General features: G+C 49.8%; 8 protein-coding genes across 8 annotated transcripts; 3 read left to right on the top strand and 5 right to left on the bottom strand.

The window, feature by feature from the left end:
• Positions 1–1,843: 1,843 nt before the first annotated feature.
• CABS01_03967 (peptidase) lies at positions 1,844–4,758 on the bottom strand (the record flags this gene model as incomplete). Its single annotated transcript, XM_060537339.1, has 3 exons — positions 1,844–3,102; positions 3,160–4,008; positions 4,059–4,758. 3 exons carry the CDS (start codon positions 4,756–4,758, stop codon positions 1,844–1,846), a joined length of 2,808 nt encoding a protein of 935 aa, XP_060391597.1.
• A 2,526-nt stretch (positions 4,759–7,284) lies between these two features.
• CABS01_03966 (BNR/Asp-box repeat protein) lies at positions 7,285–8,683 on the top strand (the record flags this gene model as incomplete). Its single annotated transcript, XM_060537338.1, has 3 exons — positions 7,285–7,340; positions 7,436–8,002; positions 8,065–8,683. The coding sequence occupies 3 exons, from the start codon at positions 7,285–7,287 to the stop codon at positions 8,681–8,683; spliced, it is 1,242 nt and encodes a 413-aa protein (XP_060391596.1).
• A 1,153-nt stretch (positions 8,684–9,836) lies between these two features.
• CABS01_03965 (glycosyl hydrolase family 35) lies at positions 9,837–13,364 on the top strand (the record flags this gene model as incomplete). Its single annotated transcript, XM_060537337.1, has 10 exons — positions 9,837–9,953; positions 10,058–10,134; positions 10,190–10,376; positions 10,432–10,547; positions 10,605–10,980; positions 11,037–11,171; positions 11,223–11,479; positions 11,541–11,732; positions 11,787–12,010; positions 12,064–13,364. 10 exons carry the CDS (start codon positions 9,837–9,839, stop codon positions 13,362–13,364), a joined length of 2,982 nt encoding a protein of 993 aa, XP_060391595.1.
• Positions 13,365–13,940: 576 nt separating this feature from the next.
• Positions 13,941–15,121, bottom strand: CABS01_03964 (endopolygalacturonase 1 precursor; the record flags this gene model as incomplete). Its single annotated transcript, XM_060537336.1, has 2 exons — positions 13,941–14,846; positions 14,927–15,121. 2 exons carry the CDS (start codon positions 15,119–15,121, stop codon positions 13,941–13,943), a joined length of 1,101 nt encoding a protein of 366 aa, XP_060391594.1.
• A 2,825-nt stretch (positions 15,122–17,946) lies between these two features.
• On the bottom strand, positions 17,947–19,597 carry CABS01_03963 (uncharacterized protein; the record flags this gene model as incomplete). Its single annotated transcript, XM_060537335.1, has 5 exons — positions 17,947–18,221; positions 18,292–18,428; positions 18,483–18,573; positions 18,768–19,149; positions 19,205–19,597. 5 exons carry the CDS (start codon positions 19,595–19,597, stop codon positions 17,947–17,949), a joined length of 1,278 nt encoding a protein of 425 aa, XP_060391593.1.
• Positions 19,598–20,158: 561 nt separating this feature from the next.
• CABS01_03962 (uncharacterized protein) lies at positions 20,159–20,353 on the bottom strand (the record flags this gene model as incomplete). The annotated part of the gene is made up of 1 exon (XM_060537334.1): positions 20,159–20,353. One exon carries the CDS (start codon positions 20,351–20,353, stop codon positions 20,159–20,161), a length of 195 nt encoding a protein of 64 aa, XP_060391592.1.
• A 211-nt stretch (positions 20,354–20,564) lies between these two features.
• CABS01_03961 (uncharacterized protein) lies at positions 20,565–22,520 on the bottom strand (the record flags this gene model as incomplete). The annotated part of the gene is made up of 4 exons (XM_060537333.1): positions 20,565–20,602; positions 20,654–21,513; positions 21,579–22,157; positions 22,243–22,520. 4 exons carry the CDS (start codon positions 22,518–22,520, stop codon positions 20,565–20,567), a joined length of 1,755 nt encoding a protein of 584 aa, XP_060391591.1.
• A 1,532-nt stretch (positions 22,521–24,052) lies between these two features.
• Positions 24,053–25,950, top strand: CABS01_03960 (uncharacterized protein; the record flags this gene model as incomplete). The annotated part of the gene is made up of 3 exons (XM_060537332.1): positions 24,053–24,847; positions 24,897–25,233; positions 25,298–25,950. The coding sequence occupies 3 exons, from the start codon at positions 24,053–24,055 to the stop codon at positions 25,948–25,950; spliced, it is 1,785 nt and encodes a 594-aa protein (XP_060391590.1).
• Between the last annotated feature and the right edge of the window lie 769 nt (positions 25,951–26,719).

The following is a 26,719-nucleotide window of genomic DNA, read 5'->3' as shown; positions in this document are numbered from 1 at the left end:
CCATAGTAGTATAAAAAAAAGAGCCTAGTTCGTATACTTAAGTAACGATTATTAAGTATATTTTTATTAATAATAAATTTATTAAATTACTAATTATTTATAAAAGAAAGACGGTATAATAATAATAGTTTCTATTTTAACTTAACCCTTATAATAATTAAAAGTTTATAATAATAAATAATAACTAAACGACCGACGAGACTACCCTCTATTAGTTAAAAAAAGTATTTTTATTATAAACTAAGACCCCCCCTATTAGGGGGCTTAATAAGCTAAACTAGCCTTAATTATTAGTACTAGATAGCTATAAGAGTTATATAACGATAGAATTTATATAGGAATATTATAAAAATAACGTTTATTTATTATTTTTATTATTATATACTTCTTATATCCTCTAGCTATTAAATATAGCTATTTTTAATCCTATTAAATCTTATTATAAAAAGGAGCTTAGTAAAGAGGATATAGTAAATAATTTTATTATTATTAAAAAGCGGTATTTCTTAAGCTATTACTAGCTTACTTATTTAGCTAATTTAACGTTATTAAATATATAAAATAAGTAAAAAGTAATTAAATTATAGCTACTTAATATAACTAAGCTACTTCTTAATTTAATAATTTTACTTATATAAGTTATATTATTTAAAAGGGGTATAAAAGCTAAGTAAACGACTAATAATATTAAAAAACTACTTAACTAAGTATTAACGATTTTTATTATTAACTAATTAATTTTTAAAAAGGCTAGCGAGCTTAGTAACTATTTAAAGCTATTTATAAAGCTTAGTCTAAATAATACTACTTAATAATTACTATTTAAAAAAATAAAAAAGGTATTTAGTAAATAAGCCTACTACTTAGCTATATTTTAGTACTAAATTCGATTTTTAAAAATAAGAATTAAGTATATAAGGCCTAAAAAAAAAAAGAGTATATTAATAAACTTAAATATTAAGTTCGTAAGTATTTAAAACGTATAAAGGGCTTAAGAGGACTTTAGTAACCGTTTAATTAGTCTTAATTAACTCATAAGGGTCGAGTTACTTAATAAAAATAATAATTATATTATTATAATAGTAGAAGGTAGTTAAATAATTAACTATAGTTAATGTCGATATTTTGAGACTATGTTGTTAGGGTGGGCCAAAAGGGGGGGTAGGCCAAAAGTGGGTGGTTTGACTTACCCTTAACGTGCAAAGGCCGCTAGACTGTACTCCCGGACATTTAACTCGCCACACCACAAACCACAAACATATCGGATTCTAGTTAGAGCGGTCTCTGCCTGCCGGGCCAAGATTGACCGCGCATATAAGCGCAGAGTCAGATCATCTTCATTATTTATGCTGCCGCACTGCATATTGTGGATGTCTCAATATAAAGCTGTAAACTCTGCTAAGACGGCCCGCGGCTTCCCTACTATTTTTAGGTTCAGGACAAGGAAGTTTAACCACTGAAGTCTTTCCCCGGGAATAGCGAAGTTCCCGCTTTGGAACAACTCGATCTAAGTTCCTCGGCAGTTTGAGGACAGCAGGCCAACAGCTGTTTCATCGACAGCTACCATTTGCTGGCCTTGCGGCATCGAGTGTTTTGGCCCCCAGGAATGCTTCTCATGCCTAACTTCAGTTTTACAACAGCAATAAGAAGCACCTGTCTCGAATCGCATTACAATGTGAGCTGGTGATCTGATGGGCTGATGCTGGCGGTACAGGTACACAACAGTGGGAAACGCGTGTGTCAATACACCCGTGCCTGAGACAGGAAACAGTATTGAGGATCAAATTCGGTTGGCAACAATTGCTATCGAGTAGGGTGCGATTTCGTTGACCACATAATCTCCTCATGGGTAGTAATCTTCGGGAACATCGATAACACCGCTCATCCAGGTAGACCAGTCCTCAGGCTTAGTCTCATCCGCACCATACTTCAAGTGAGATATCAGTAGTCTGTATCCGCCCTTCAACATAGGTATTGGGACAGACGCTGTCTCGACGTCCCACAACCTTGGAACAGGCCAGGAGTCAAACAAGCTAGTCACAGGCGCATTGTTGTAGTTAACGTACAGGTTGCCCAATAACTCGGCGCCGGCGACTGTGCCGTTGACAGGCTGCGCTGTCTTGGTGTAGTTCAGAGGTCTATTCTGATTGAATCCATACCACGTGGGCTCGAAGTCTGTGTCTGCCCGAACGACGTCCAGCCTCTCAATCCGCACAGGCTGCATTCCGGCATAGTAAAGGGTCAGCTCGGCGGGATCAATCTTGATGTAGTCCTGAATACCGAAGCCGTCAGACGTGACAAGCTGTGGAGCTCCAAACACGGGATACTCGGTAACGGGTATGAGAACGTTAGACGGCACAGGATCGGTTCCCAAGCTTGGAGCAGCTGTGTAGTTATACCCGGCCCCTTGGTACGGAATAGAAAGCTTTTCATTATGGTCAGAGGAGATGGAGATGAAGCCTGAGTAGAAAGGGATCATGAAAGCTCGAAGGTTTTGCGGCGGGACGATCTCCACGGAAATAGTCTTGCTTTCACCAGGACCTAGAGTGACTATTGAACCTTCTGGGAAGTTGATAGTTGCTGCGAAAGGGAGAGAGGCTAGTCGTTGATAGACATTGCTGAAGAATCCGACCTGGTCGGAGACGTCCGGATTAGGGTAGCGAGCCATGCCAGGAGCTGGGGTGTGACCTAGGGTATACTTTGTGGCTTTGTCTGACGGGTTTGCAATATTGATAGAGTAGCTGGACCGGGCGACGATCTCATTGGGACCGAGATCAAACTGGCCAGGCGAGATGAATGAAGGATAGAAGATCGCGTTGTAGGCGTCGACCAAGCCGGCTCCCTGATGAACAGGAGGCGAAACATCGTTACGGGTGACGCGAGTTGTCGGCTTTGAGGTTGACTGGAGACGGGTGAGTATCTCGGTCACTGATTGTTCCGGAAATCGCGACTTCACGAGTGCGAGAACACCAGAAAGGTACGGCGTAGCCATTGAGGTGCCGCTAGCCAGCGCCCATCCTGATGCAGCAAGGGGCCAGGTCGACAAAATTTGACCGCCAGGGGCACTGATCTGAGGCTTGAGGCTGAAATCCCACACAGGTCCTGGAGAGAAGGGTTAGAATATCCCATTTTCCACTATCTTTCGACTTGGTAGCCTACCTGGACTACTAAAGTTGTTCATCTGGCCGCCCCACGCTTGTCGTGTGAGTTGGGGAACAGCAGTTCGAAACGTTACAGAGTATCCGCCTTTCAGAGATCCAACCTGAATCTTGTTGTTTGTCGTTGTACCGAAGCTACGCGCAGCATTTGGCAAGGTTGCACTGAATCCCTCCAAAAATGGATTGTCAAGAACGTCCTTATCAGGATATGTCAGGATGTTGTTGAAGCCTGCAGTAGCTGCAACATCCTGAATCAAGGAAAGACCGCAAAGTCCACGTCGAACCACGATCACGTAGTTCTCCTTCGAACCAGTGACTTTGCTTGCAATGGCATCATAGTCCGCCGCCCGGCATCCGAAGTTGCCCTGGACGCCCCCATCGCCGACATGCACCGCCGTTAGCGTGCGGTTCAGGGGAAAGGGGTAAAGACTTCCATAACGAATGAGTTCGCCATTTGAATCAATCAGCTCAAACGTCTGGAAAAGAGTGTTTTCAATAGAGCCGACTGCAATGGCAGCAGGGCTGTTGGCAGGCGCGTTGACTGCAAAGGGGAGGTTGGCCCCGTCATTGCCCGCAGCAGCCACGACAGCAATGCCACTGTCCGTTAACTTCTGGATTAGGACGTGGTAAGGATCGTTTGGCGAGTTGCCGACCGAGGAAAAACCGCCGATAGACATGCTGATGATCTGGGCTCCATCGCTGGCGGCGCGCATCATTGCGGCCACGAGTACGTCGCTGCCAACGCCGCCGGAGCAGCCGAAGACGCGGTACATACCTAATGTTGCTTCAGGTGCGACGCCCACCATGCCTTGGAAGGTATCGTTGGAAGATGAATCCATGGTGATGATTCCTAATGCCGTCAGATCGGCCCTAACATCAAAAGTTAAACTGACAACTTACCTGAGACATGACTGCCATGTCCACCCCCAACACACGCAGCCAGAGGATCTGCATCTTCAACTGGGGTACCGTATCCGTCGTACCCATCACCAACGAGATCATATCCAAACGAGATCTTGCATCCAGGTCCGAAACAGCCGCCGAGGGCAGGATGATAGTAGTCGACACCAGAGTCCAAGACGGCGATCTTAACTCCTTTTCCTTTGATGCCAGCAGCGTGCACACGGTCAACTCCAGTCATTGTGTGAGGGACGTTGTAGTCCAAGTTATTCTCGGGAATCTGCTGTCTCTTTGCTAGCTTACGAGAAGTATGCACCGAAGAGGATGACTCCGAGCGACTTTCATAATCGATAGCAAGAAGGGGCCGTGGGATGAACTGGACTGGGGAGACGTTGACAACTTCAGGTAGAGACTTCAACACAGCGAGAGACTCATTGTTGTGAATGTTTATCGAGATGCCATAGAAAAGTTCATGATTGGTGTATTCGTATCGCACATCGAAGGAGGTCAAGGACGAGAGCGCACGCTTGAATGACACGTGGGTGTGTTCGTCCGAACGGCGGCCGAGACTTATTGGATCGCGAAGCTCAACCACAAATGCATTCGGAATGAGCTCCGGTTTGGTTCTGAGATTGCCCTCAAAGGCAGCAGCTTGGCTCAAAAAGAGCGTCAAGCTGGCAAGAACGAAGGGACGGTGCATTCTGGAAGAATAAATACACCAACAGCAGCGAGTGATGTTCAGCGAGCATGCTGGGAACAAGGTCTCATGACGGTAGGCTACCTGGAATCCGACAAGAGGCTTATATGTACATGCGATTACCTGGTATGAAGTTGATCTTCCTTAATACCGCGGATTCCGCGGCGTGGTAAGAGAACATTTGAGTCGATGCAGGGCAACGTCGCATTGCATCTTGAAGTTGTTGGTGATGTTATCAGACCCTGGTGTGTTCTCGTATTCCCGCTAAAGCACGGCAATTGCGGAATATGCTTAACACAATAGGCAGCTCAGTCCACCGCACGTTCACTAGGTATCTACGAATCCGCTCACTTCCAGATCATCACGGTGTCACAGTCCGGTACCACAATCTTCAATACCCAGGTGAAGAGAAGTATGATCTCGTATACGCGGAAGACCCTGAGATTGCGCGATCAGACCTGCCTGATACAGCAATCTGTTATCGCGTGATCTATGCAAGTGGCTGACATTCTGATCAAATATTCACAATCTTCGAGCGCCAAGGTCAAGGCAATTTAGGAGTTGTCACATCACAAGAGCACCACAACCCCGCGCAAGCCGATAGATCTACGCATCATTTTACGAAGATTTTGGTAGCAGTGACTTTCATTGCTGAGCAGCTCAAGCATTTGAGCATAAAAATACACGATTAACCATCCCGAACTTCTGAATGATGTACGCGGGTGCTAAGCATCGTGGAAAATGTGGTGGCTAGCCGCTTGTGGGAAATTATATAGCCAAAATGTCCTGTAACGGGATTGCCAATGTGTGTCTTGATGAGAACTGACTTTAGGCGACTCCTTCTCCGTCAAGATAGTCATAAGGGGCTAGAATTAGTAAGTTTGGCGTAAGTACTAGTGTAAAGAACCCTAGACTTTGGTTTTCGCACTTCAATGCCCAATGCGAAGAACCACTTGGAAAAGTCCTTGTAAGTCTTTCGTCGAGTAAACCTCTATCATAAACTAGATCCAATGTCGCAACAAAGTCTCATGTCAACTTATGAATGGAGGTAAATAGCTCATGCTACAGTATCAATGCCTTCAGAACAATATCAAAGTCTTTTTACCCCTAAAGTAGAAACAAAACGTAGGACGGGCCTATCCTGCTAGTGATAGTAGAGACGGGATAGAAGTTGGTGGTTTACTTTGTCGAGCACACATGGATCGCCCGAAGTTTCCAGCCAAAAAAATCAATTTTTACACTATTGTAAATGCCTGATACCTTTTCGAACTCCCTATGGTTCACACAATTGACACCTTTTAATTGAATTTGACACTACTAAGCTCATTGGCTCTGCTTCCCCAGAGTAAACCAAGTTGAGTGTACATAAACAACACTCATTCGCAGATCCATCGACACACTCTCCTTCTTGTAAGGTAGCAAAGGGGTGACAAGTACTAGGAAGACCATCCGGCATTGCTCGAAAACTTGTAACAATAAGTACGATGAATAATAATCTTCATTCCCAGCAAACGTCAACTCATTAGTTTCAAGAGACTTCAGCAGCCGTCATTACAGGGATGAAGAAATTCCATTCAGCCATGTCGATAACTCCATGTAATTGAGATGAAGTCTGTGAGACAGCTCTAGACAGGTATCATGAGCGACTAGTGGGATGGTCGTCTCGCAAAAAATGAAAGGATGGATAGAAAACAACCTTATCACGAGATAAAGGTAAGGCAGGAAACCTGAGGGAGGGTGCACAAGGATGCCCTGTATGAATCCAAGTAGTCATTCCAACCTCCGCCAACTTCCTATTAGTTGTTGAGATAATCGCGATTCCAGGTGAATGCATTGAGGGCGGTGAGGTGACAATGCAAAGTAAAGTAGGGAAATGACGGAAACAAAGCATTCCAAGCAAGCTGGTCCCGGGACATTATCGAGCTCAGCCAACTTGGCAATCCACAAAGCCCCCTCCTCTCCCCTCGTCGAGAGCGGCTTCACAGCCCAGATGTAGGCACATGCAAACAACTCCAGCTAGACCAAGAGCGAGCATCACTACCGAGGAATTGGCTGGAATGATTGGTGCGCATCTTCCACGAGCAACTTCGGTACTTGACTCCATTCCCCCGCACGAACCCCACAGCTCGAAGTCTTGGGGTTCACCGGAAACGAGCAAGTTTGTACGGCGGAGCTCGAGATAACATTGGCCCGGCTCCCGCAACCCCAATCTTATTTTCTTTCCATCTCGGCACAACCTTGTCGTCGAGTCCCGCGACTCTAATCATCATCATCGGCCGTCGGTTGTTTGTTTGGAGCGCATGCAACTGCTGCGCAGCGGTACTCCCAGTCAGCGGCCGATTCGTGCTTCGCACCGTGGGACCTCCTCGTTGACATCTAAGCCGTGCTTTCCAACGATATTGTTTCTCCAGGCTTCTCCAGTCTGGGGGAGCTGAGCCAGGGTTAAGAAGGTTATGGGGAGTCGCCACATGGCCGAGGTAACCGAGAGGAAGCTCATGGCTCGGGCAAGGTCGCATCGTGCAGCTTGCCATGGTCATCGGCCCCAGCTCAATTACTCCTCTGGAACCAACCACATGGGTCAAGCAGTGAGGGACGCGATGTCCAATGCTACCTTATAAAAGGTGCTTTGCTTCTCGGTCCGACAAAGGTTGCCTTCCTATTCTCGCACATCTGTCTTCAGACGCGTCGCATCCCGCAGAGATCGTCGAATCGTAGCAGCAGCCGTCATGATGCTCCGGTCCGCCCTCATCGCCGCCGTAGGCGTCCTCACTTGCGGATTTGCCTCTGCTCTTGAGACCTTCGAGCGCAACCTCATATTCCAGCCGCCTGACAACTACACGGACCCCCGCGTGCTGTACCCTCGCACAGTTCAGCTCAATGACGGTCGTCTCCTGGGAACTTGGGAGAACTACTCACCGGAGCCTCCTCTAGTCTGGTTCCCCATCTACGAGTCCCTAGACGGTGGCCTCACGTGGGAGGAAGTTGGCCAGGTTCACGACCAGGTCAACAACTGGGGCTTGCGTTACCAACCATTCCTGTACGAGCTCCGCGAGGACTTTGCAGGCTTCCCTGCTGGAACCGTGCTCCTGGCCGGTAACAGCATTCCCACCGACCTCAGCGAGACCCAAATCGACCTGTATGCTTCTCAGGACAAGGGCCGCACTTGGGAGTTTCTCTCCCACGTCGCCCGCGGTGGTCGTGCCATTCCCAACAACGAGGAGACTCCCGTCTGGGAGCCTTTCATTCTGTAAGTCATGAGCAACTCGAACCGCAATGCACTTAGTCTAGATTTGCTAACACCGACGGTAGCATCTTCGAGGATGACCTCATCCTTTACTACGCCGACCAGCGCTCGGCCGAGCACGGCCAGGAGATCTCCCACCAGACCACGAAAGACCTCAAGAACTGGTCCGCCGTCGTAACCGATGTCTCCTACCCAACATACACCGACCGCCCAGGCATGCCCTTCGTCACACAGCTCGCCAATGGCGACTACATGTACACCTTTGAATGGGGCGGCGCACCCATCATCCCGACCTACGCGTTCCCCATCTACTACCGTATCGCAAAGGACCCCCGCAAGTTCGCCGATGCCCCCGACATGTACATCAACAGCACCAATGGCGGTGTCTTCCCCATTAACAGCCCTAATGTTGTCTGGTCTCCCGTCGGTGGTTGCAACGGTACTATTGTCGTGTCAAGCAACAGTGCCCCTCTCTTCATCAACCGCCGCGGCGGCGACCCGAGCGCTTGGGTCGCATACGATTCTCCTGAGGCCGGTGCATACACCCGTAACCTGCGTATCATGGAAGAGGATCCTGACTACCTTCTCATTATGGGTGCCGGCGTCCTGCCTCCCAGCACCACTAACAAGGTTACCGTCAGCATGCTTAAGCTTACCGAGCTGTTGGGTCTCAAGCAGGCATGAGGGTTGCCAAAAGATTCATGTAAATAACAAAAGTTCGGGTCGGTCATTTGGAAGACGTACCCTATGCTCACACAACAAGTACATACACGCAATGAACGCCATAATGAGACATTGGTAAATGATTGACATACATTTACAGCCCCTCCGGATGATGCTCGCGCTACCTTTACCGCTTCTTCGCACCGGGTATGTGTCTCCGATGAGCTCTCTGCCTCCTGGTGACGTAATTTACATACGGGATATTACCTCTTGGCGGACCTCCAAGTGTGTGTCTGCATGTGACTGAAATGTGTTTGTGTTTTTAGAAGTGACATGCAATAGCGCTGTCTCCAAATTCGAAAACAACTGCTCGATTAGAGAGGGCGATCCCAAAGGAATCGGGAAAATTCGCAGACATGCCCTGGACAAAGGAGTGCGGTGGTCTCACTGAGGTCCTGAGAATAACAGCGGAGAGACCAGCAACCTTGGTCAATTTTTCCGCCGTCCTCTAGCTTCATAGACCGGGCTTCGTATGGACGGAAGTTTCGATGTGTTCCTGGGTTGCCCCGGACATGCGGGCCGTTTGAGGTGGCGCAACTCCCCGCATGGGAAACCCTACCACGTCTTAGCCCGTCTTGGGAGACAAGGGACGAACAGGTGGTTAGCCGACAAACGCGGGGCTCATGAGCGGGGAAGAACTAACAGCTCAAGGTTCGAATGGAGATGCGGTGAAAGAGCCAATGTCTGCCACTCTCGACCAGTTCCCTCCCTGCTCTCCTATGTGTTCAAGCTTGACGGCCAGAGATGGTGCAAGATACATGCATGCACGTCATGTCCTATTGTCCAATCCCATACCCGTGGACTGGCGACGTTGCAGTCGTACAGTTGGGGTAAGAGAGGGGGAATTGAGATTGCAATGAGAGTGCTGCGCTGCCAGGTACTGCTCAGCCATTCAGATCCCAGCAATGCCGATGATCCCGCCGCTACGTGTAGTTCAAGGTTGGGGGATGGTGACATTTCCGGTCCGTCGCTTGTACAGGCCGGAACTTTGTTGTCTTTCGTCAAATAGCAACCAGTCCCTCGCCGCGTAGACCTGTCCCGTATCGTCTCAATTGATGTTGTATAGCTGCAGTTCAAGCACGATTTTGAGTGTGCTGCTGGTGTAACAATCAAGATGTTGCTGTCGCGTCTGAAGGCTCTTTCCCTGCTGGCCTTAGCTTGGCTTGATGGAGTCAATGCCAGAGCCATTGGGACGGATCTGAAGCTCCTCAATGGAAGGCAGCAAGACATTGTGAGTATATCTCGAAAGTGGCCTTAAGAATGACCAGAGTTTGCATAAGGCCTTACCTGGGGTTCTCATGAGACGGCCAGAAAGGCGTTGACTAATATGACTAGGTGACATGGGACGACAAAAGCTTGTTTATCAACGGCGAGAGATTGATGATCTTCAGCGCCGAGTTCCATGCCTTCAGGTAGGCCGGTATCGTGACATGAAAAAGCCGTCACATCACTGATAGTCGTTGGTAGAATGCCGGTTCCATCCCTATGGCTCGATATCCTCCAGAAGATCAAGGCAGCTGGTTACAATTCCGTCTCCTTCTACGTCAATTGGGGACTCTTGGAGGCAAAGCCAGGTGAGGTTCGCGCTGAGGGCATTTTCGCACTCGAGCCACTCTTCGAGGCCGCCGAGAAGGCTGGACTCTATCTCTTTGCTGTAGGTCATCCGACGAATGTCCTCCCAGAAATCTTACGACTAACACAGAACCAAGCGACCGGGACCGTATATTAATGCTGAAGTCACCGGAGGAGGGTTTCCCGGTTGGCTCCAGAGAGTCCAAGGAGCTCTCAGGACTGGCGACGAAGCTTACCTGAAGGCAACTGACAAGTATGACAACAAGCATCAACGCCAATGACATAAATGGTTGTTAACTAACATGCAAAGTTACACCGCCACCCTCGGAAGCATCATCGCCAAAGCCCAAATCACCAACGGAGGACCTGTCATTCTTTTCCAAATGGAGAACGAGTACAACGCTGCCGTCGACCCGTACCCGTTCCCCGACTACGACTACTGGAAGTACGTCGACAATCAGTTCCGCAGTCACGGGGTTGTTGTGCCGTACGTCAATAATGAGGCCTGGCAGCTCGGTGCCATCACTGCGCTTACGCCCGCCAAGGTCGATATCTATGGACACGATGGGTATCCGCTGGGATTCGACTGCTGGAACCCTACGGTCTGGCCTGAGAATGGCCTGCCGACTGATTGGCTCACGACAAACAATGCTATCGCACCGACCACCCCGTATACGATCGTTGAGGTATGTGATATCAAGTCGACACTGTCCAAGTTGGTAGATAATCTGACAGTCATTAGTTCCAAGGCGGTGGCTTCCAGCCATGGGGAGGTGCTGGATTCGAGTACTGCGCAGCCCTTCTCAACCATGAGTTTGAGCGTGTTCTGTACAAGAACAACTATGCCGTTGGAGTGACCATCTTCAACATCTACATGGTAAGTGTTTCGACAGGTTCTCCAAATGTTCTTTGTTAATGAATCCGGCAGACTTGGGGTGGCACCAACTGGGGTAACCTCGGACACTCCGACGGCTACACCTCGTACGACTACGGTGCGCAGATCACCGAGGAACGTCTAGTCAACCGTGAGAAGTACAGCGAGACGAAGCTTCAATCCAACTTCCTTCACGTGTCTCCTGCTTATCTCGTGGCCGATCGATTCAACGCCTCGCTTGAGTGGACCAACAACGACGCGATCACCGTGACCCCGGCAACAACGAACACCACCAAGTTCTACATCACGAGGTATATGGATATTCCACATGTACCCTCAGCGTTTAGTCAGTCTTAACACATGGTGCGATAGACACACAAAGTATGACTCTCTTGAGACAACTGCCTATAAGCTGAAGGTCAAAACTGTCAAGTACGGTGAGCTTGAAGTTCCCCAGCTCAGCGATAGCCTGTACTTGACCAGGCGCGACTCCAAGATCCACGTCAGCGACTATCCTGTGGGCGACAAGAATCTAGTCTACTCCACAGCTGAGATCTTTACATGGTAAGTAGTCAGCTTCATTCGAGCATCCATGACGCTTTTCCAACCTCTTAATAGGAAGAAGTATGCCGACAAGACCGTGCTGGTCGTCTACGGAGGTGCCGACGAGCACCATGAGCTGGCCATCGAAGGTGAACAAGCCGATATCACCGACGAGAACGTTATCGAGGGCTCAGATGTCACTATTGAGCAAAAAGACGGCTACACTGTGTTAGGCTGGGCTGTCTCGGACGAGCGAAAGGTTGTCCGCGTACACGAGAACGTGTATGTATACCTCCTGAGTAAGTTTTCACCCAACATCGTTGTGCCTTCTTATCTAACGAGACTTCTCCAGCGCGCAATGAGGCCTACAACTTCTGGGTTCCCCCCGCGGTCGGTGATTTCGGAACCTCTGATGTTATTGTCAAGGCTGGATATCTCGTCCGCAATGTTGCCGTTACCGGTGACTCCATCAGCTTTTCTGGTGACGTTAACAGCACGACCACCATCGAGATTATCGGTGGTGCCCCGTCGTCGCTGAAGACTCTGAAATTCAACGGCAAGTCTCTTGACTTCAAGCAGAATGACCACGGAGCTGTGGCCGCCAAGGTCGACTTCTCTACCCCTGAGATCAAGCTTCCGTGCATCAGTCAGCTCAGCTGGAAGTATATCGATAGTTTGCCAGAGATCAAGTCAGACTACTCCGACGAGTTATGGACGGCCGCGGACCTTGAAAAGACGTACAATACCGCGAACCCTCTCAAGACTCCCACCAGCTTGTACGGTGGAGACTACGGCTACCACACCAGCTCGCTTCTCTATCGGGGTCACTTCACTGCCAACGGCGATGAAACGACTTTCAACATCACAACTCAAGGAGGTAACGCTTATGGTGCTTCAGTATGGCTGGACGATGAGTTCATCGGTTCTTGGGTCGGAAACGCTGTTTCTCCCGCCTATAACAGCACGTTCACCCTGCCTAAGTTGACCAAGGATAAAGACTACGTCTTCACAGTCGTTGTTGACCACATGGGTCTGAACGGCAACTGGGTCGTCGGCGAAGAGCAGCAGAAGAACCCCCGGGGCATCCTCAACTACAACCTTGCGGGTCACGAGCAATCTGATATCAAGTGGAAGATCACCGGCAACTTGGGCGGCGAGGACTACGCCGACAGCGAACGAGGCCCTCTCAATGAAGGCGGTCTCTTTATCGAGCGACAAGGATACCACTGGCCCCAACCTCCGTCGGCCTCTTGGGAAGATAGCAAGGGCCCCTCCGCGGGAATTGAAAAGGCCGGAATTGCCTACTACTCTGCCACTTTTGACCTCGACCTCCCCACTGGCTTCGACATCCCGCTCTCTCTGACTTTTGCCAACACCACAACCACGGCGTACCGCGCTCAGATCTTTGTGAACGGATACCAATTTGGCAAGTTTGTCCACCATGTCGGCCCGCAAGCTCGCTTCCCCATTCCTGAGGGCATTCTCAATTACCAGGGCTCCAACCATCTCGGCATCACGCTCTGGGCCATGGAGAAGGGCGGCGCCAAGGTTGAGGGGCTCAAGTGGGAAGTTGGCATGGTCAGCGCAACTGGGTTCGGAAAGGTGACGCCTGCGCCGCAGCCGAAGTGGGCTGAAAGAAAAGGAGCGTACTGAAGGGTCATGAATCACAAATCTGATATGCTCATGTACGGCATTTTATCTTGGCAGTTGATTGAATCCACAAGATTCTTCTTGACCCAAAGTAAAGTGTAGCTAGTCACCCAAAGGTACCAAGACTCATAACCTCAGGGTGTTGATAGGCTTAGCCCGCTCCTAGCAGTCCTGGGTTGCATCTTCTTTTCAAAAATGACCCTCGTGAATGACCACCTTCTAGAGATTCTGTTCACTATTGGAAGGTGCATTTGAACGTCAAAGCAAGCGTCACAATACCACGAAGCTTTCAAGCACCGCAACGCGAAAATTACATAGCTCAGACAGTTTCAAGTCACTTTAGATGCACAAGATTTGATTTGGTTTAAGGTTTAATTATATGTTCATATCGTGACCAGCAAGATGATACGATATACATATTTGCATACAAAAGAACATAATTCGTCGCCAGCTAATGTTGGGACACCACTCTGTAACAAGTTCTTGAGCTACATCTAGACCGATACCAAAAGATCGGCCTACCATGTACACAAGTCTCCCAACTCGCCATATTTCGACGATGTTTGAGCTAACAGCCGCTTACAACTTGGTGTTGACGCTCTGGACCGCACTCTGCGGGACGTTGAGAGCCTTGGCTGCCTTCTGACCACCGGAAACGTTGACTCCCTCCCACTTCCAGTTGCGGCAAGCGCCGGATCCGCAAAGAACCTGAACGTCAGTACCGGAAGACTTGATGTTACCAGTAATCTTGCTGACGGTAAGATCGGTAATGGGGACACCGCTGGTGGGCTTGCCGGTAGGAGATCCGTTCTTGTAGTCCTGCTGAATGATGACGCCGTACTTGTTGATACCAGTCATGGTAATACCGGAGTAGACAACGTCCGAAACAGCGCCAGTCGCACCAGCAACGGTCTTGATTCTGACGCCGTTGTCCGAGTCGATAATCTTGGAGTTGAGGATGCGAACGGTCTTGACGACGTTGTTGGAGCGTCCACCAACGGATCCGATGGAGAGACCGTGACCGCCAATGCAAGTGCCGTCGACGAAAGTGATGTTGGTACCGGAGTTGATAGCAAGGCAGTCATCCTGGTTCTTGACAGTGCAACCAGAGATGTAGATGCCGTTGGAAGAACCAACGTCGAAGCCGTCGGTGTTGTGGCCGCACTGGGAACCGCCGTCGCCGGCAGAGTCGTCAATCTTGACATCGTAGATGCCGAGGTTGGTGCAGGTGTTGATGGAGAAGGCCTGAACTGGGGTGTTGAGCACGTTAAGGCCGCGAATGTTGGAGTTTTGCAGAGAGTGGGCAGCGAAGAACTTGGGCTTCGTCTTGCCACCGTTGCTGCCCTTGCAATCCCACCAGCGCTGGCCGCCGCAGTCAATCACATGACCGGAGGCGCCGACGACGTTGACATTGGAGCCCGAAACGGAAATGAGGGGACCAGCCCACTCCTTGTATCCGAAGGTAGTCTTGCCTTGGAAGGTAACCTGTTGATTTGGTTAGTAAATCTGGCCGAGATGATAGTGGCCTATTGACCACAAGAGGTGATGTTCAAGAATCGACGTACGGTAGCACCCGACTTGAGGCCAGTCAAGTCAAGAGTGACTCCAGCGGGGACAGCGATATCCTTCAAGACAATGTTCGAGCAGCCAGCCTTGCCCTTCATGGCAGCGTTGGCGTCGGTGAAAGTGCAGCCGGACTGGCTAACGGGCGCAGCCAGGGCGGTGGCAGCCAGGCCAGCGAGAGCGAAGAAAGAAACCATGTTTAAAAGCAGAAATGTCGGTTGTGAAGTAGTTTGTTATGTCGGAGTGCCCTAGGGCGATAAGTACGAGAGAGTGAACGAAAAAAGAATGGACGAGCCAAAGCTCAAAGGATGGTAATGATCAGAGTAGAAGATCTTCTGGTGACAGTTCGAGAGATATCTCAACCAGTGCCAAGGCCGTGGGAACTGGTCGATTTATATCTCAAATGGAGGCGTTCTCAGCAGGGCTCTGCCAAGACTGTCAATCAAAGCTTGTGTTCACCGTGACATATCAAGAACAGGGGTGACCGCCGGCCGAGTCAGTCAAACATAGGACGGCTACCTAAACTTGGGGCAAACGCCGGCAAGGATCGCTATTGTTGGACGCCCGAAGAACATTTCTTGTCCTGGGAACGAAATACTGGCGTCATATTGAGCTCGCACTCACAGAGATTGCGTCTAGAAGGACTACTCAAATAAGCTTGTCTCGAATATAGTATATCTGCTAGAGCTGTGGAGTGGTGTGTGGGAAGTTCGGAAGGAGCCTCAACGAGGGTTTGCCGAAAACCTTCATTCGCTTGATATAGATGGGGGCTATAGGCGTTCGCGCAACAACGAAACCTAAGCTTTCCCAGGTTTGTGCCTTCCAACTCGAAAACCTTCTCTCTTCACCTGTTTGCTTCTGTCACATTTTTCTCGTGAAAGTGGAATTATTCTTACATCATACCCAGACACGTTGCGAAATGTGCCTCGTGCGCTGCGCATCTAACAGAGTTCAACGCCAGCTTGCTAGTCTGCAAGTCAGCTCCATAGCACAGAAAGTCTCACGGACCAAAGGACGCAGTGGCCAGATGCTATGCAGTTTTCTTATCACGCATAGCAGCAATAAAACTGACTTTTCAAAAGGTGCTTCCATTTCGCGATAATAAACCTCATTCTGCCCACACTCATTAGCGGGCGAAAGCACGACTCCATTCCCCCCCTCTTTGAAGTCCGCTTTGCTTTTACTCAATGACTTGGTGAGTTCGCCTCAAAAATCAACTTTCAGATTGTTTCTTGGCTCATTACCGATACCTTTGTTTACAAAGTCTTCCTGAGCGCATGCCACCACCTGACCCGTCGTGTTTACCGTATCACTTGTTCTCTGAATGTTTTCCTCGTTTGCAGGCTAAGTCCGCGCAGATTGCCTGAGCAGAGCTTGAGTAAGGTGGAACGCAATCGGAATGCAGATGGGACCGGCGACAAACGATAATTCTCCAACCGTAAGCGCCGAGCAGAACAAATATCCCCCGAGAGATAACCCGGCGGCTAATAAGGTCATGTCCCACAACTGCTTTTGACCGCTCGAGAGGTTTACATCCAACATGTCAGATATCACAAAGGCTGCAGTGATTTCCCCTGAATGGCGGCAGCATGGAGACGGATTGCCACCTCACTATGCGAATTGCCTCATTCTGCTTTCTCTATTAAGTGGAATAGTCCCTCAGGCCACGGCAGAAATATGAGCGATCGTCAAGAATTGGGACTGTGAGCGGGATTCATGCGAACCAGCAAGTGCGGAAAGCGCCGGGTTATCCAGGGTTCCCACGTTGAAAAGAAAAGTTTATGGTTTCTATCCACAACTCATGTGGCAGCCACAAAGCATTCGACTGCGGCAGACAAATGAGTCTCGGCTATCCGGGGAATACGATGGCCATCTTCCGAGACTCAAACGCCGATTCTGAGGCACCTTCACAGTTGTGCTGTTGCTGGAGCCAGGCAACGCGCGAAGACTTTGACTAGTCGCAGTTTGCAGATATGAAACTCATGAAATAAAGACTTCACTCATCATATAAGCATTAGGTCCCATCGAGACTGGACGTCTGGATTATAGACGATAAGCTGTCCAAACCACCGAGCATTGCTCCAGAGTGCCGCGAGAAATTACTCCATTTAACAAATGTAGATCAGCACATCTAATAGAAGAACAAAAAGGTGCCAAAATTATTTCTGCTTTTGTTTGTATGACGTAGATAATTGGCTTGTGTCTCATGTTTTTTGTTCTAGTAAGGAGTACGGTTGCCTCCCTTACCTTGTGCCCCTACTGGCAGAGAGCCAGTTCATCTCGGACGCTCTCCGGCAAATATCGCGATGCGGCCATTTGATGCCAATGAGTCAAAGCTTCCCATTCATCTGCATCCAAATAGCATTTCATGGAGAGTTTCTTCTCATTGATGATATGGGACTTTCCACGTAATTTGTTGATATGTAGTTGAGGAGGCTGGACTATTCCTTGGCTGCCAAGAAGTAGTGGAAGTGCATCCATACAACTATTCAAGCATGGGCCTCCATATTTGAAGTAACATCGACCGGGATTATGTCTACCACAATTCAGTTGACTATGGACGAAAAGCTATGAACCGCATATGCTATCCGTGTTTTTATATGTGGCTGAAGACCTTATGCAGACTACATAGATGGTTCGGATGGCTTGGATTTCTATCCAATTCGGATGATTCCGTGAAGTCCCGCCGATCGACGCGGATGCCGCACCTCAGCGCTCCACCCCAAGTAAGCATCCGTAGAAGCCAAGGCTCAGACATGACCATAAACCAACTCAACATTTCAGCCCCATGCCAATTTCTCCCAACATCATAGACCGCCTCTCCATCGCCAACTTCCTGCCTGGCGCAGATCCTCCTCGGCTATCCGTATGTTCTCTTGCACTCCACCGTTCCCCATACCCTCCCTTGCCCTGATCTTTTCCAACAAAATCAGCCCCCAACTTCGCTTGCCGGCTCGCTGCCGGACCGCAAGACAAGCCAACCTCGTGGTGTCTGGCCTTGTTGCCCGACAGCAGAAGATTTTTACCACTTCTTGCGTAGATCTCTATCACAGAGGATGCGCGTCGCAAACTGCAGGACAGCAGAGGCCGTGAGGCACATGCCGGTGAAGATGATCAGGTGCTGATACTCTTCCGGCGTGCCTCGTCGGACGAAAGCGCCACCTATGGGCGTGCCGGTGAAGACTCCGATTGTGCTCCAGATGGAGAATGCGCCCAGCCGGGCACCGACTTTATCAGTTGGAGAGAGTCTGACGGTCACGGACGGTGTGACGCTGATAAATATTCCCGAGCAGAAGCCTACATTTGGATTAGCCGAGTTAGAGCCCCGCAAGCTTGATGCATGCATAAAGTAATGAGAAGAAAATACCGTATAAACAGGCAAAAGCTACAATCATGCTGACGCTGGTGGATAGAAGCCATAAGGTAAGGCAGAGTATGCCCGAAATTGCCGTCAGTGGATAGAGGAGATTCAATCCACCAGTATGATCGGCTACGTATCCACCGCTAGGATTCGTCAGTGGAACTCATGATGGCACATTGGACGACTCAATAACTTACATCACTCGGCCGAAGAAGCTTGATCCGTTGATAAGCGGGAGAAGGTAGTTCCTCACCGCGGCTCCCGGATTGTGAACCGCGATGTACGGCTCTGGTGAAGAGGTTAGCTGTATTCAATGAGGGCATCATCCGTCAGCCCGCAGTCAAGAGGCATTGAGTAGGGACATCGAGTTCTGGATCGACAGTCTGCAACCTTGGAACGGTATAGTTGATGTCTGCCTTAAGCTTACACAATAACGCAAAGCCATATTGAGTCAGACTATCCAAGCTTAAATGAACACGTACCTAAGTAGTAGAACGGTACGTAAAGCCCAAAGTTACCGACCACATTAGCAAGCGCCAGGATAGAGTATCGGGGGTCGCGGAAGCCATTGAAATCCACAATAGACCAGATGGATTTCACAGGCTTGCGTGGCAGCTTGGGCCGCGAGATGAGAATAGCGATCCCGTAGCATACTAGAGCAATCAGCGCAGCAATTCGCAAAGCCCAGCCGAAGCCGATACGTGGCACAAGATGAGAGAACATAATGGGTAGGCAGACTCCTCCCGCGCTGCTCCCGCTAGCGACAATACCAATGGCTAATGCGCGTCTTCTCGTAAAGTGCTGACTAGCGAGAGGCAAGGAGACCGCTGTACCAAACACGGCGGTTGATCCAAAGATGACGCCCTGTTGTTAACGTTAGATCGATCTCGGCACGTCGGGCAATAGTGACGGCACATACCTGAGTGAGGATGAACTGCCAAATGTGGCCTGGCTGGGCGAATGAGACGCCGACGCTGGAGACAATCGCCCCGACAGCCGCGACAGCGTAGAGGATGCTCGGGCTGTACGAATCGGCGAGACCACCGGCGACAGGCTGGATGAGGTTCATAAGACCAAGCTGGAGCGACCCGATGATCGCGATGACCGAGCTCGGGTACCCAGCCAGACTATGGCCGAGGTAGTAGTCCTGGAAGTACCCAAAGCTATTCATGTAGCCATAGGACACGAAGTAGACGAGAAACGAGCCGGCCACGGTGAGCCAGCCCGCGACGGTGTGCTCGTCGCCATCTTTGCAGTGGGCGGCGTCGTCGCCTCTACCTTCAACCTGTTCAGGGTCAGATCTGGTTTGCATCGTGATTGTAGGGGTTACCTGGGGTTACGAACAGCGCAGTGATGTGGTTGATCGTTAGAGTTGTGTTTTCGTGTGGTTCTTTCCCGGCGACCTTGAAGTTGTTGATGTGATGAGGAAAGGAGTCAAAGTCGCGCATCCCGGGTTGAGGTCTTGATTGTCATGAAATTTGGCCTCGGTCAGATTTTGTGCAGGGGTCTGATTCCTCTATCTTGACCACTGATAACGCCTCCGGGCCACATCGGCATTCAGCTAAAATGGTTCCATTCCCTTTTAGGGTACAGCCAACGTTAGCTAGAGCTCCCTGCGATCATGTTAGCAGTAGTCTAAGTAACTCTCCACAGGTCATTCGTTGGTGTCAAAAACTTTGGAACTACCTGGGGATGCGTCGCGCCGAAGGGGAACATTCAAGGAGAGCCGACTGAACCAAGTCAAGATCCAGTGTCCCCAAGTTCCCAAACGGGTAGTTTGAAACTAAGTTCTCTCAGCTGTCTCTTTCGTCCCGATGTTCCAATGTTGTCTTCTTCACCTCATCTTCGCTTCCGCCGCCCATTGTCATTCCGTCTACAGTGCCAGACGTGTGATTAATTCCCCACAACGCCAAATAGCCAATAGCAACCACGGATCCCTTACACGGATTCCAGGCTCTGACGACCGAGTTAAAACGATCAGCGTCTTAGGGTCAAGCAAAGTAATTTGATCATGGTATTGGCCAATCAAGAAAGTGTTCATCCAAGTATCAATGTCATATGGGCGCATGAAATACTCGATATGGCTTGGAATTCAATAAACTTCATTGTTCCATCCAGAGAAGCCGAGCTCCTGGAGTGGAAACGCCACACGATGTTTGCGTTGTGTACACTGTTACCTCTTCATATGTGCTCATCAATCTCCTGCCCCAAAATGGTCGCGTATCCAGATGGAAGGTGCTTTCCCAACTACATGCGTCTGCAGCCAAAGCATAACGAGATCAAACATACTCTGCCGTCACCGTGTTGTACCGTTGATCTAGAAGGGGTTAACGTTCGTGTCAAGATGCCCAGTGAAAGGGAAACTCACTGTTGTAGAGCAATGTGTACGTGGTTGAGGCCGAAAGATAGACGGCTTCGATCTTACAATTCAGCTCGTAGTACCATTGGCCATCAAGTCCCTGGCGGCGGGAGAGCATGTGCTCGGGGATGTGTCCGACATCAGCCTCGACATGAACGAGCATTGCAACATTCTCATCCCGAGCAACAGGCGCAATTCTCTGGTTGCGATCTGCGTAGATATCCATCTTGATCTTCTTGATGCGGCCCTGACTGACCAGACCGGTCCACACGAACGATGTGTAGAAGGGTTCGTTTTCGGAGACGTTATCGCCGCGTTGAATGAACCACTCCATGGTGTACACTTTGTAGCAACCATCCAAGCCGCACCAGTGTCGCTTCTGTTCGAGATGCTTGTGAAGCTTGGCATCGTACTTGCTTCGCCACTCGGTGCCATAGTGCTTCCTGGCCTTGCGGTTCTGCACCTTGACCTGCGTAAGCTTGTCAGGAGATACTTGAGCTAGACCTTTCATGACAGCGCCTTGAACAACTGCCTGCCAAGCATTGGGTGGCTGCATGATCTGGATGCTCTTATCGATAGCGTTGCGCAAACGCTCCTTGAGATAGTTGGATGCGCCAAAACCACCGACAAGGAGAATAGCACGAATCGGCACATTGCTTGCTGTGATCTGGTCTTTGACAAGCTTGATGCACTCGAGAACAACGGGCTCGAAGATGGTTTGGAGATCTGATGCCTTCAAGGCGAAACGACCACGGTTGATTCCCAGCTCTTTGTTGTTCGCCAGACCACCGACTGGAATGGTGTAGGTGTCGTCTGGAGCAGCGCCGAGCGTGAACTGTCGCTTGACCTGTGCACCGTTAGTCAAAGAGCTCTAGTCAAGATACCTGGTCAAAGAGTGATCAAAGTTATAAATAAGCTTGCCTTCTTTTCGAACTGTTCCATGGCCTCGGCCATGATCTCGTCGTCAAATCCGTCTTCTTTGCCCAGCTTAGCCTTCAGAAATTTGGCAAAGCGCATGTTGAGGAACGTCGAGCCGCACAGAGCACCAGATCCTGGAGCAGCCTCTTGGACCTCCAGAATAGGCTTTAGACTGGTAATTGTGTACGAGATCAAGTCCACAGTTCCTCCTCCAGCATCTACAACCACCACAGTGTCATCCACCTTGAGCCCATGTGGGTCCAGGCCATGTAAGGCATAGATGGCAGCAGCCTCGGGCTCAGAGACAAGATGGATGGGAGCAACAGTGTTGGTAACAGTGTTGAGGCCAGCAGCCCTTTGGCAGGCTTGCTTGGTCTTATCCTTGGCGAGATCTGACCAGATAGCGGGCACCGTGACAACAAATTCCAACGGTGTGGTGTTGACAACCTGTTCTCCGAGCTTCTCCTTCAAAGTGTAGACGAGATGATTGCCCAGGGCAGAAATGTAGTCCGTCACAAGCTTGTCGACATTGCGGCCACCTCGAGCCTCTGAGGAGACAGCTTGACCCATGCTTTGGAGAGAAGGATCGAGGTCACTGGAATACATTAGCTCTGTTGCGTCTTATAACATCCGGACACATTATGCCAAGACCGAGTTTGATTGGGATTGAAGGCACTCACAGCTTGAACCACTCGACAACTTCATCTTGTGGTGCAGTAACGGGGATTGAAAAGCCCCATTGAACCTCGTCGCCGGCATATCGGAGCTTGGTAGGGACTTTGTCCGAAGATTCGCCCTCGCGGATGGTCTTGCTGATCGGCCAGGTAGTGATGGCAGTTCGTCGATCGGGACGTTGGGTTTCAGCCCACGCTACTCCTGAATAAGTGGTACCAAAGTCGATGCCGACAATGATCTTGCGCCCGCTGACGGACAGCTGCCCAAAGTCAAAGGCGTCCATGACTAGGCGTTGTGTTGCTGCCGGGTGTTGCAGAAGGTATCAAAGCTGAGAAGCGATAACAAGTGTGTATGGATGTAGAAGGCAGATGCAAGTCGATGTTCGGCTGTCATCCACCAGAACAAATCAAAGTCTTGGGGTCGGTGTAGTGGAAGCCCTGTGTGTTTCCAAATGAAGCTGTATCCGAGTAGGCTTGACGGACCCGAGAAGAGGGTGAAGAAGATTTCAATTATTCAGGATGGCCTGGTCGCAGTAGAAAGAGGTGCAAAAAGGTAAGGAGGAAAAATTGAGGTGATAGGAAGGAGGGCGATGTCAGAAGCCGGGCCTCATCAAGCTTGATGGAAGCATGTGCTTGGGCAAGGTACGTAGAGGTCAGCAGGCGAAAGAAAATCTGCCTTGATGAAGCTTGGGTGGATGTGTTGAAGGGTGCAGGGCAGCAAGAGGCTCTGGCTGAACCTTCTTGGTCTTCACGTCCTTGACGGGGCGTTGCGCAAACGGGTAAGGAAGGAAGCTCCGATTTGCTTGTAGCTCCTTCCCTGGCCGATCAAGCTTTCTGAGGCAGGTACGAGTAGGTAAACTTCAGAGGTATCTATACCAGACTAAGGTAGACAAAAAAGCGAGGCACGAATAAGACTGCACATGAAAGAGAGCTATCAATCATTGAATCGAGTAATCAGCCCCCTGGAGAAACACTGCCTTATGCGTCAAGCTCATGCGGCTTCTGACTTCCATTGTCAGACACGTCTGGATGTATCGACATGTCGTAGGCCTAAGCGCCGAGATACTCGTCCGGCATGCCATGTAGCTCAGGCACCTTCATGAGGCACCTTTCGGTCCGTACTATGCCACTGTTTTTCCAAAGTGTTCAACCCTCACTGCCTCCCAGCATCACTCCAACGTGTTGAGCTGTTTCTGGCGAAGGTCAGGATGCCTGTTAAAGAAAGTGACTTTGATGGAGTGGATCGGTACTTCTGAGCACAACTAGGGTGTCAGCCTTAAAGGTACGTATTTCAGCAGTGCCCCACCCGCCGTTGTCCGGCCCCACTTGGCGGGGTTACTGAGCAGGCAGCTTCCAATGCAGCAACAGCCCTCCTTCACCGAAAGCTGCCTTGCTTCCTACTGATACCAAGACAAGCCCATGAGAGGCCGACTGCAAATCAAGCGCCAAAGATGTTCGAGAGACTTGAGGGTGTTCTTTCAGGTTTCCTATTCTGGGCAGCCCTCTCAGCCCCAGGATTCATCACACAATAAGGTTCGATGTATGACCTTGAACTTTTGTCTTGGGCTGGGCACCACAGGCGGCATTTCGAGATATGCAAGGTACCTGGCCTGAGTACCCGACCTTGGATAAGGTAGGTTCCTCAAGACACTGGAATCTTCCTTGGTTTGTCCGTGCAACTTCCCTCAGGCCTCTCCTCCAGCAACATCCCATCCCTCCAAGTCATTCTTTTTTCTGATGCACAGGTAGACTCGGACCTCTCTTTTCATCCAAACATCTTGTTCATCGTTGCCATTTTCCAGGACTGCTTTTCGGCATGATGGAAGATCTCAGACAGGTAGATCCGGCTCTTCCGCAGCACCGCGAGGATCACAGCCCACCAATTCCGGACAAGAGACCCCTCGACGTTGATGCTGGTGCCATGATCCTCGACGACTCGAGACTTACCTACAGTCAAGCCCCGGGGAATCAAGCAACTGCCACAATAGACCCAGTCGGCCCACACGCGACTTCTGACACTGACAAAATGGGCTTCACCAAGGTCGAGATACCTGCTCCGGAGAACGGGGCTCAGAGCAGCGGACCCAGGCAAGCTCTACCCAAAGGCCTTGTTGCCACTCGTTTCAATCATTATCCCGCCTCCAATTCTTCTCGTCATCCTCTATCGCCTTCTTCGACAGTAACATCATCTTCTTTTGTCGAATGCGACCTGATCGATCTTGGTGCTGACATTTCGTCGCCATCAAGAGAGTTTTCCGAGAAAGATGTTATCCCCAATGCACGCGACGGCGGAGGCGAAGCAGATTCCAGTGATGACTCATTGCTACGCCGCGAAATCATGGAGCTGCGCTACAGGCTCAAGTCAACAACGGCTCGAGCTGAGATTGCAGAGGAGAAGGTAGAACGAGCAGAGCGGAGGATAGGCGAGATCAAGTCTACCGTAACCTCAACTATTACAGAGATCGAGAAAGACACGGCCCCTCTTGCGTCAAAAATCAATGAGCTCAGCACGGAGAACGCGGCTTTGAAAGAACAACTCAGAGATGCTCAATCTCACATATTTAGCCTTCAGCCCTACCGCAAGGAGCTCACTCCTGAGGAAGTTGGGCGCGTAAGTATCTCCCCAGACACCCAGCGAGAGTTATCTGACAGGCCGATAGGAATACGATGATCTCGTCGAGGGAATCAGCGATTGGGTTTCCAAGTTCATGGATCCCTATCTGGATGACCATGAAAAGGGGGTTGAAGACCTGATGACGGCTACCCGTAGGAGGCCTAGCGACGCCCTCAAGTTGAAGCAGGTCATACACCAATATCCTGACCTAGTTCATGGCGCAGTCTTTCCAGAAACGGACGAAGACATTATTGTTGCAACTATCATGAGGTTCATCAACGAGAACATTTTCCAAAATATCATGTACGGCTCCATCGCCAACTACGTCGAAGTCCTCAGCTTCGTGGAAACAGCGCTTCAGAATCATGTCGACCCAAAGCGAGGTACCAGAATATTCTTGCAGGGTTACCATTGAACATCTGTATTGATAACTGATGCATCTTGCAGATCTCTTCGCGATACGAACTTGGACGGCAGAGGCATACAATGCAATCTTGAGCTCCCGCGACTTCAAGGGCTGCCGGGAAAAGAAATTGCGCGAGCTCACGATCGAACTTGCGAGCATTTTTAAAATCTTCTGTCGAAGAGACAAGATAGATGCATTTTTCAGGAGCTTCGAACAGATTTGCATTAAGCCCGCGATGCAACTCTACGAGAAGATTCAGGTCTCCACCAACCATTTCTACTTCGACATCAACCCATACATAGTTTGGGGTGGCGACGGCGAGATGCAAACTTCAACCGACTTTCTCGACAATTTGCAAGACCTCGACTGCAAGAACATAGTCCAGAACCGCAAGGCTTTCAATTTGACAAAGATTGACCCCCAGCCTACTAAAAAGGAGTTATATCACCACCTGCTCAACGTTTGCACTCTTACGCCGGCACTATACATGCGACAGATTGGCCGCAAGGATGTCATCAAGGAACCTCAGCTTGTGCGACGCCAACGGATGCTGGTGGCGTGGGGACCGCGAGAAAAGCGTGACAGGTTCCAGGAGAATGGGGATCGTACGCTTTTGAGCCACCTCTATTACGCTAAAAGCGACCGCGAGAGGCAGGAAGCTGGTGGATGGACAAACTTCCGTTGGGGGGGCTAGGAGACCTAGGTATCTCACACTAATATCCTTCATTTGCTAGGTACACTAGTATCGGTGCAATGGCTTATTTGCTATATAAGGATTGCCGCAATATTCCCGAATTGCACATATTACGGGACCAGTTTGGCTGATCTACCCAATTGGAAAACATTAAGGACAGTAGAAGCAAATAATCTCCAGGTGCACTCTGTCAACTTAATAGTCCCCTATATTGCTTCCCATGAGTCATTCTTGTGGGGTGACATTGAATGAAGCATCACTGCTTGATTGAAGAGTCTTCATGAGGTGTCAAATCCATGTGGACAACAAGAGGCTATCACAAGAGCCCTCTCCGTGAGTCTTACGTGCAATGACGGGGTTCTTGGAGCCTGGTGTAGGCGTTATGGAAAGAGTTGCATGTCAAAGTTCCCATAAAGACAACCGATCGGTTCACTCCCTGGGTCTGAGGCTGAAGCAAGTATAAAGAATGCAAGTAAGAAATGTGCAAATGGCTTTGTTCTGTCTTTCAAATGGGCTTAGGCAAGTAGGTGAACTGTCAGGTTGTTTGACTTTGATTCCAAAAACCGGCCGCCTTTGGTACCTGCGAAGTCTGCCCATTGACTTTGGTGGGGTTGAGCGAGGCTTAACAGTTGGCCGCTAAGGACGGGCAAAGGGCAGTGACATGCGCTAGCGAGTGGGTTCAGGCGATCTGTGGAGACGTTCAGGTACCCACGGTAGGTACATCTGCCTCCTCCAGAGGTACTTACATACATACGGTACGTACACATCG

The sequence above is a fragment of the Colletotrichum abscissum genome, assembly GCF_030869225.1.
Source record: "Colletotrichum abscissum strain IMI 504890 chromosome Unknown Scaffold_7.1, whole genome shotgun sequence".
Classification (NCBI taxonomy): Eukaryota; Fungi; Ascomycota; class Sordariomycetes; order Glomerellales; family Glomerellaceae; genus Colletotrichum; species Colletotrichum abscissum.
The sequence above is the reverse complement of the archived record's forward strand: the minus strand, read 5'-3'. Positions and strand labels throughout refer to the sequence as shown.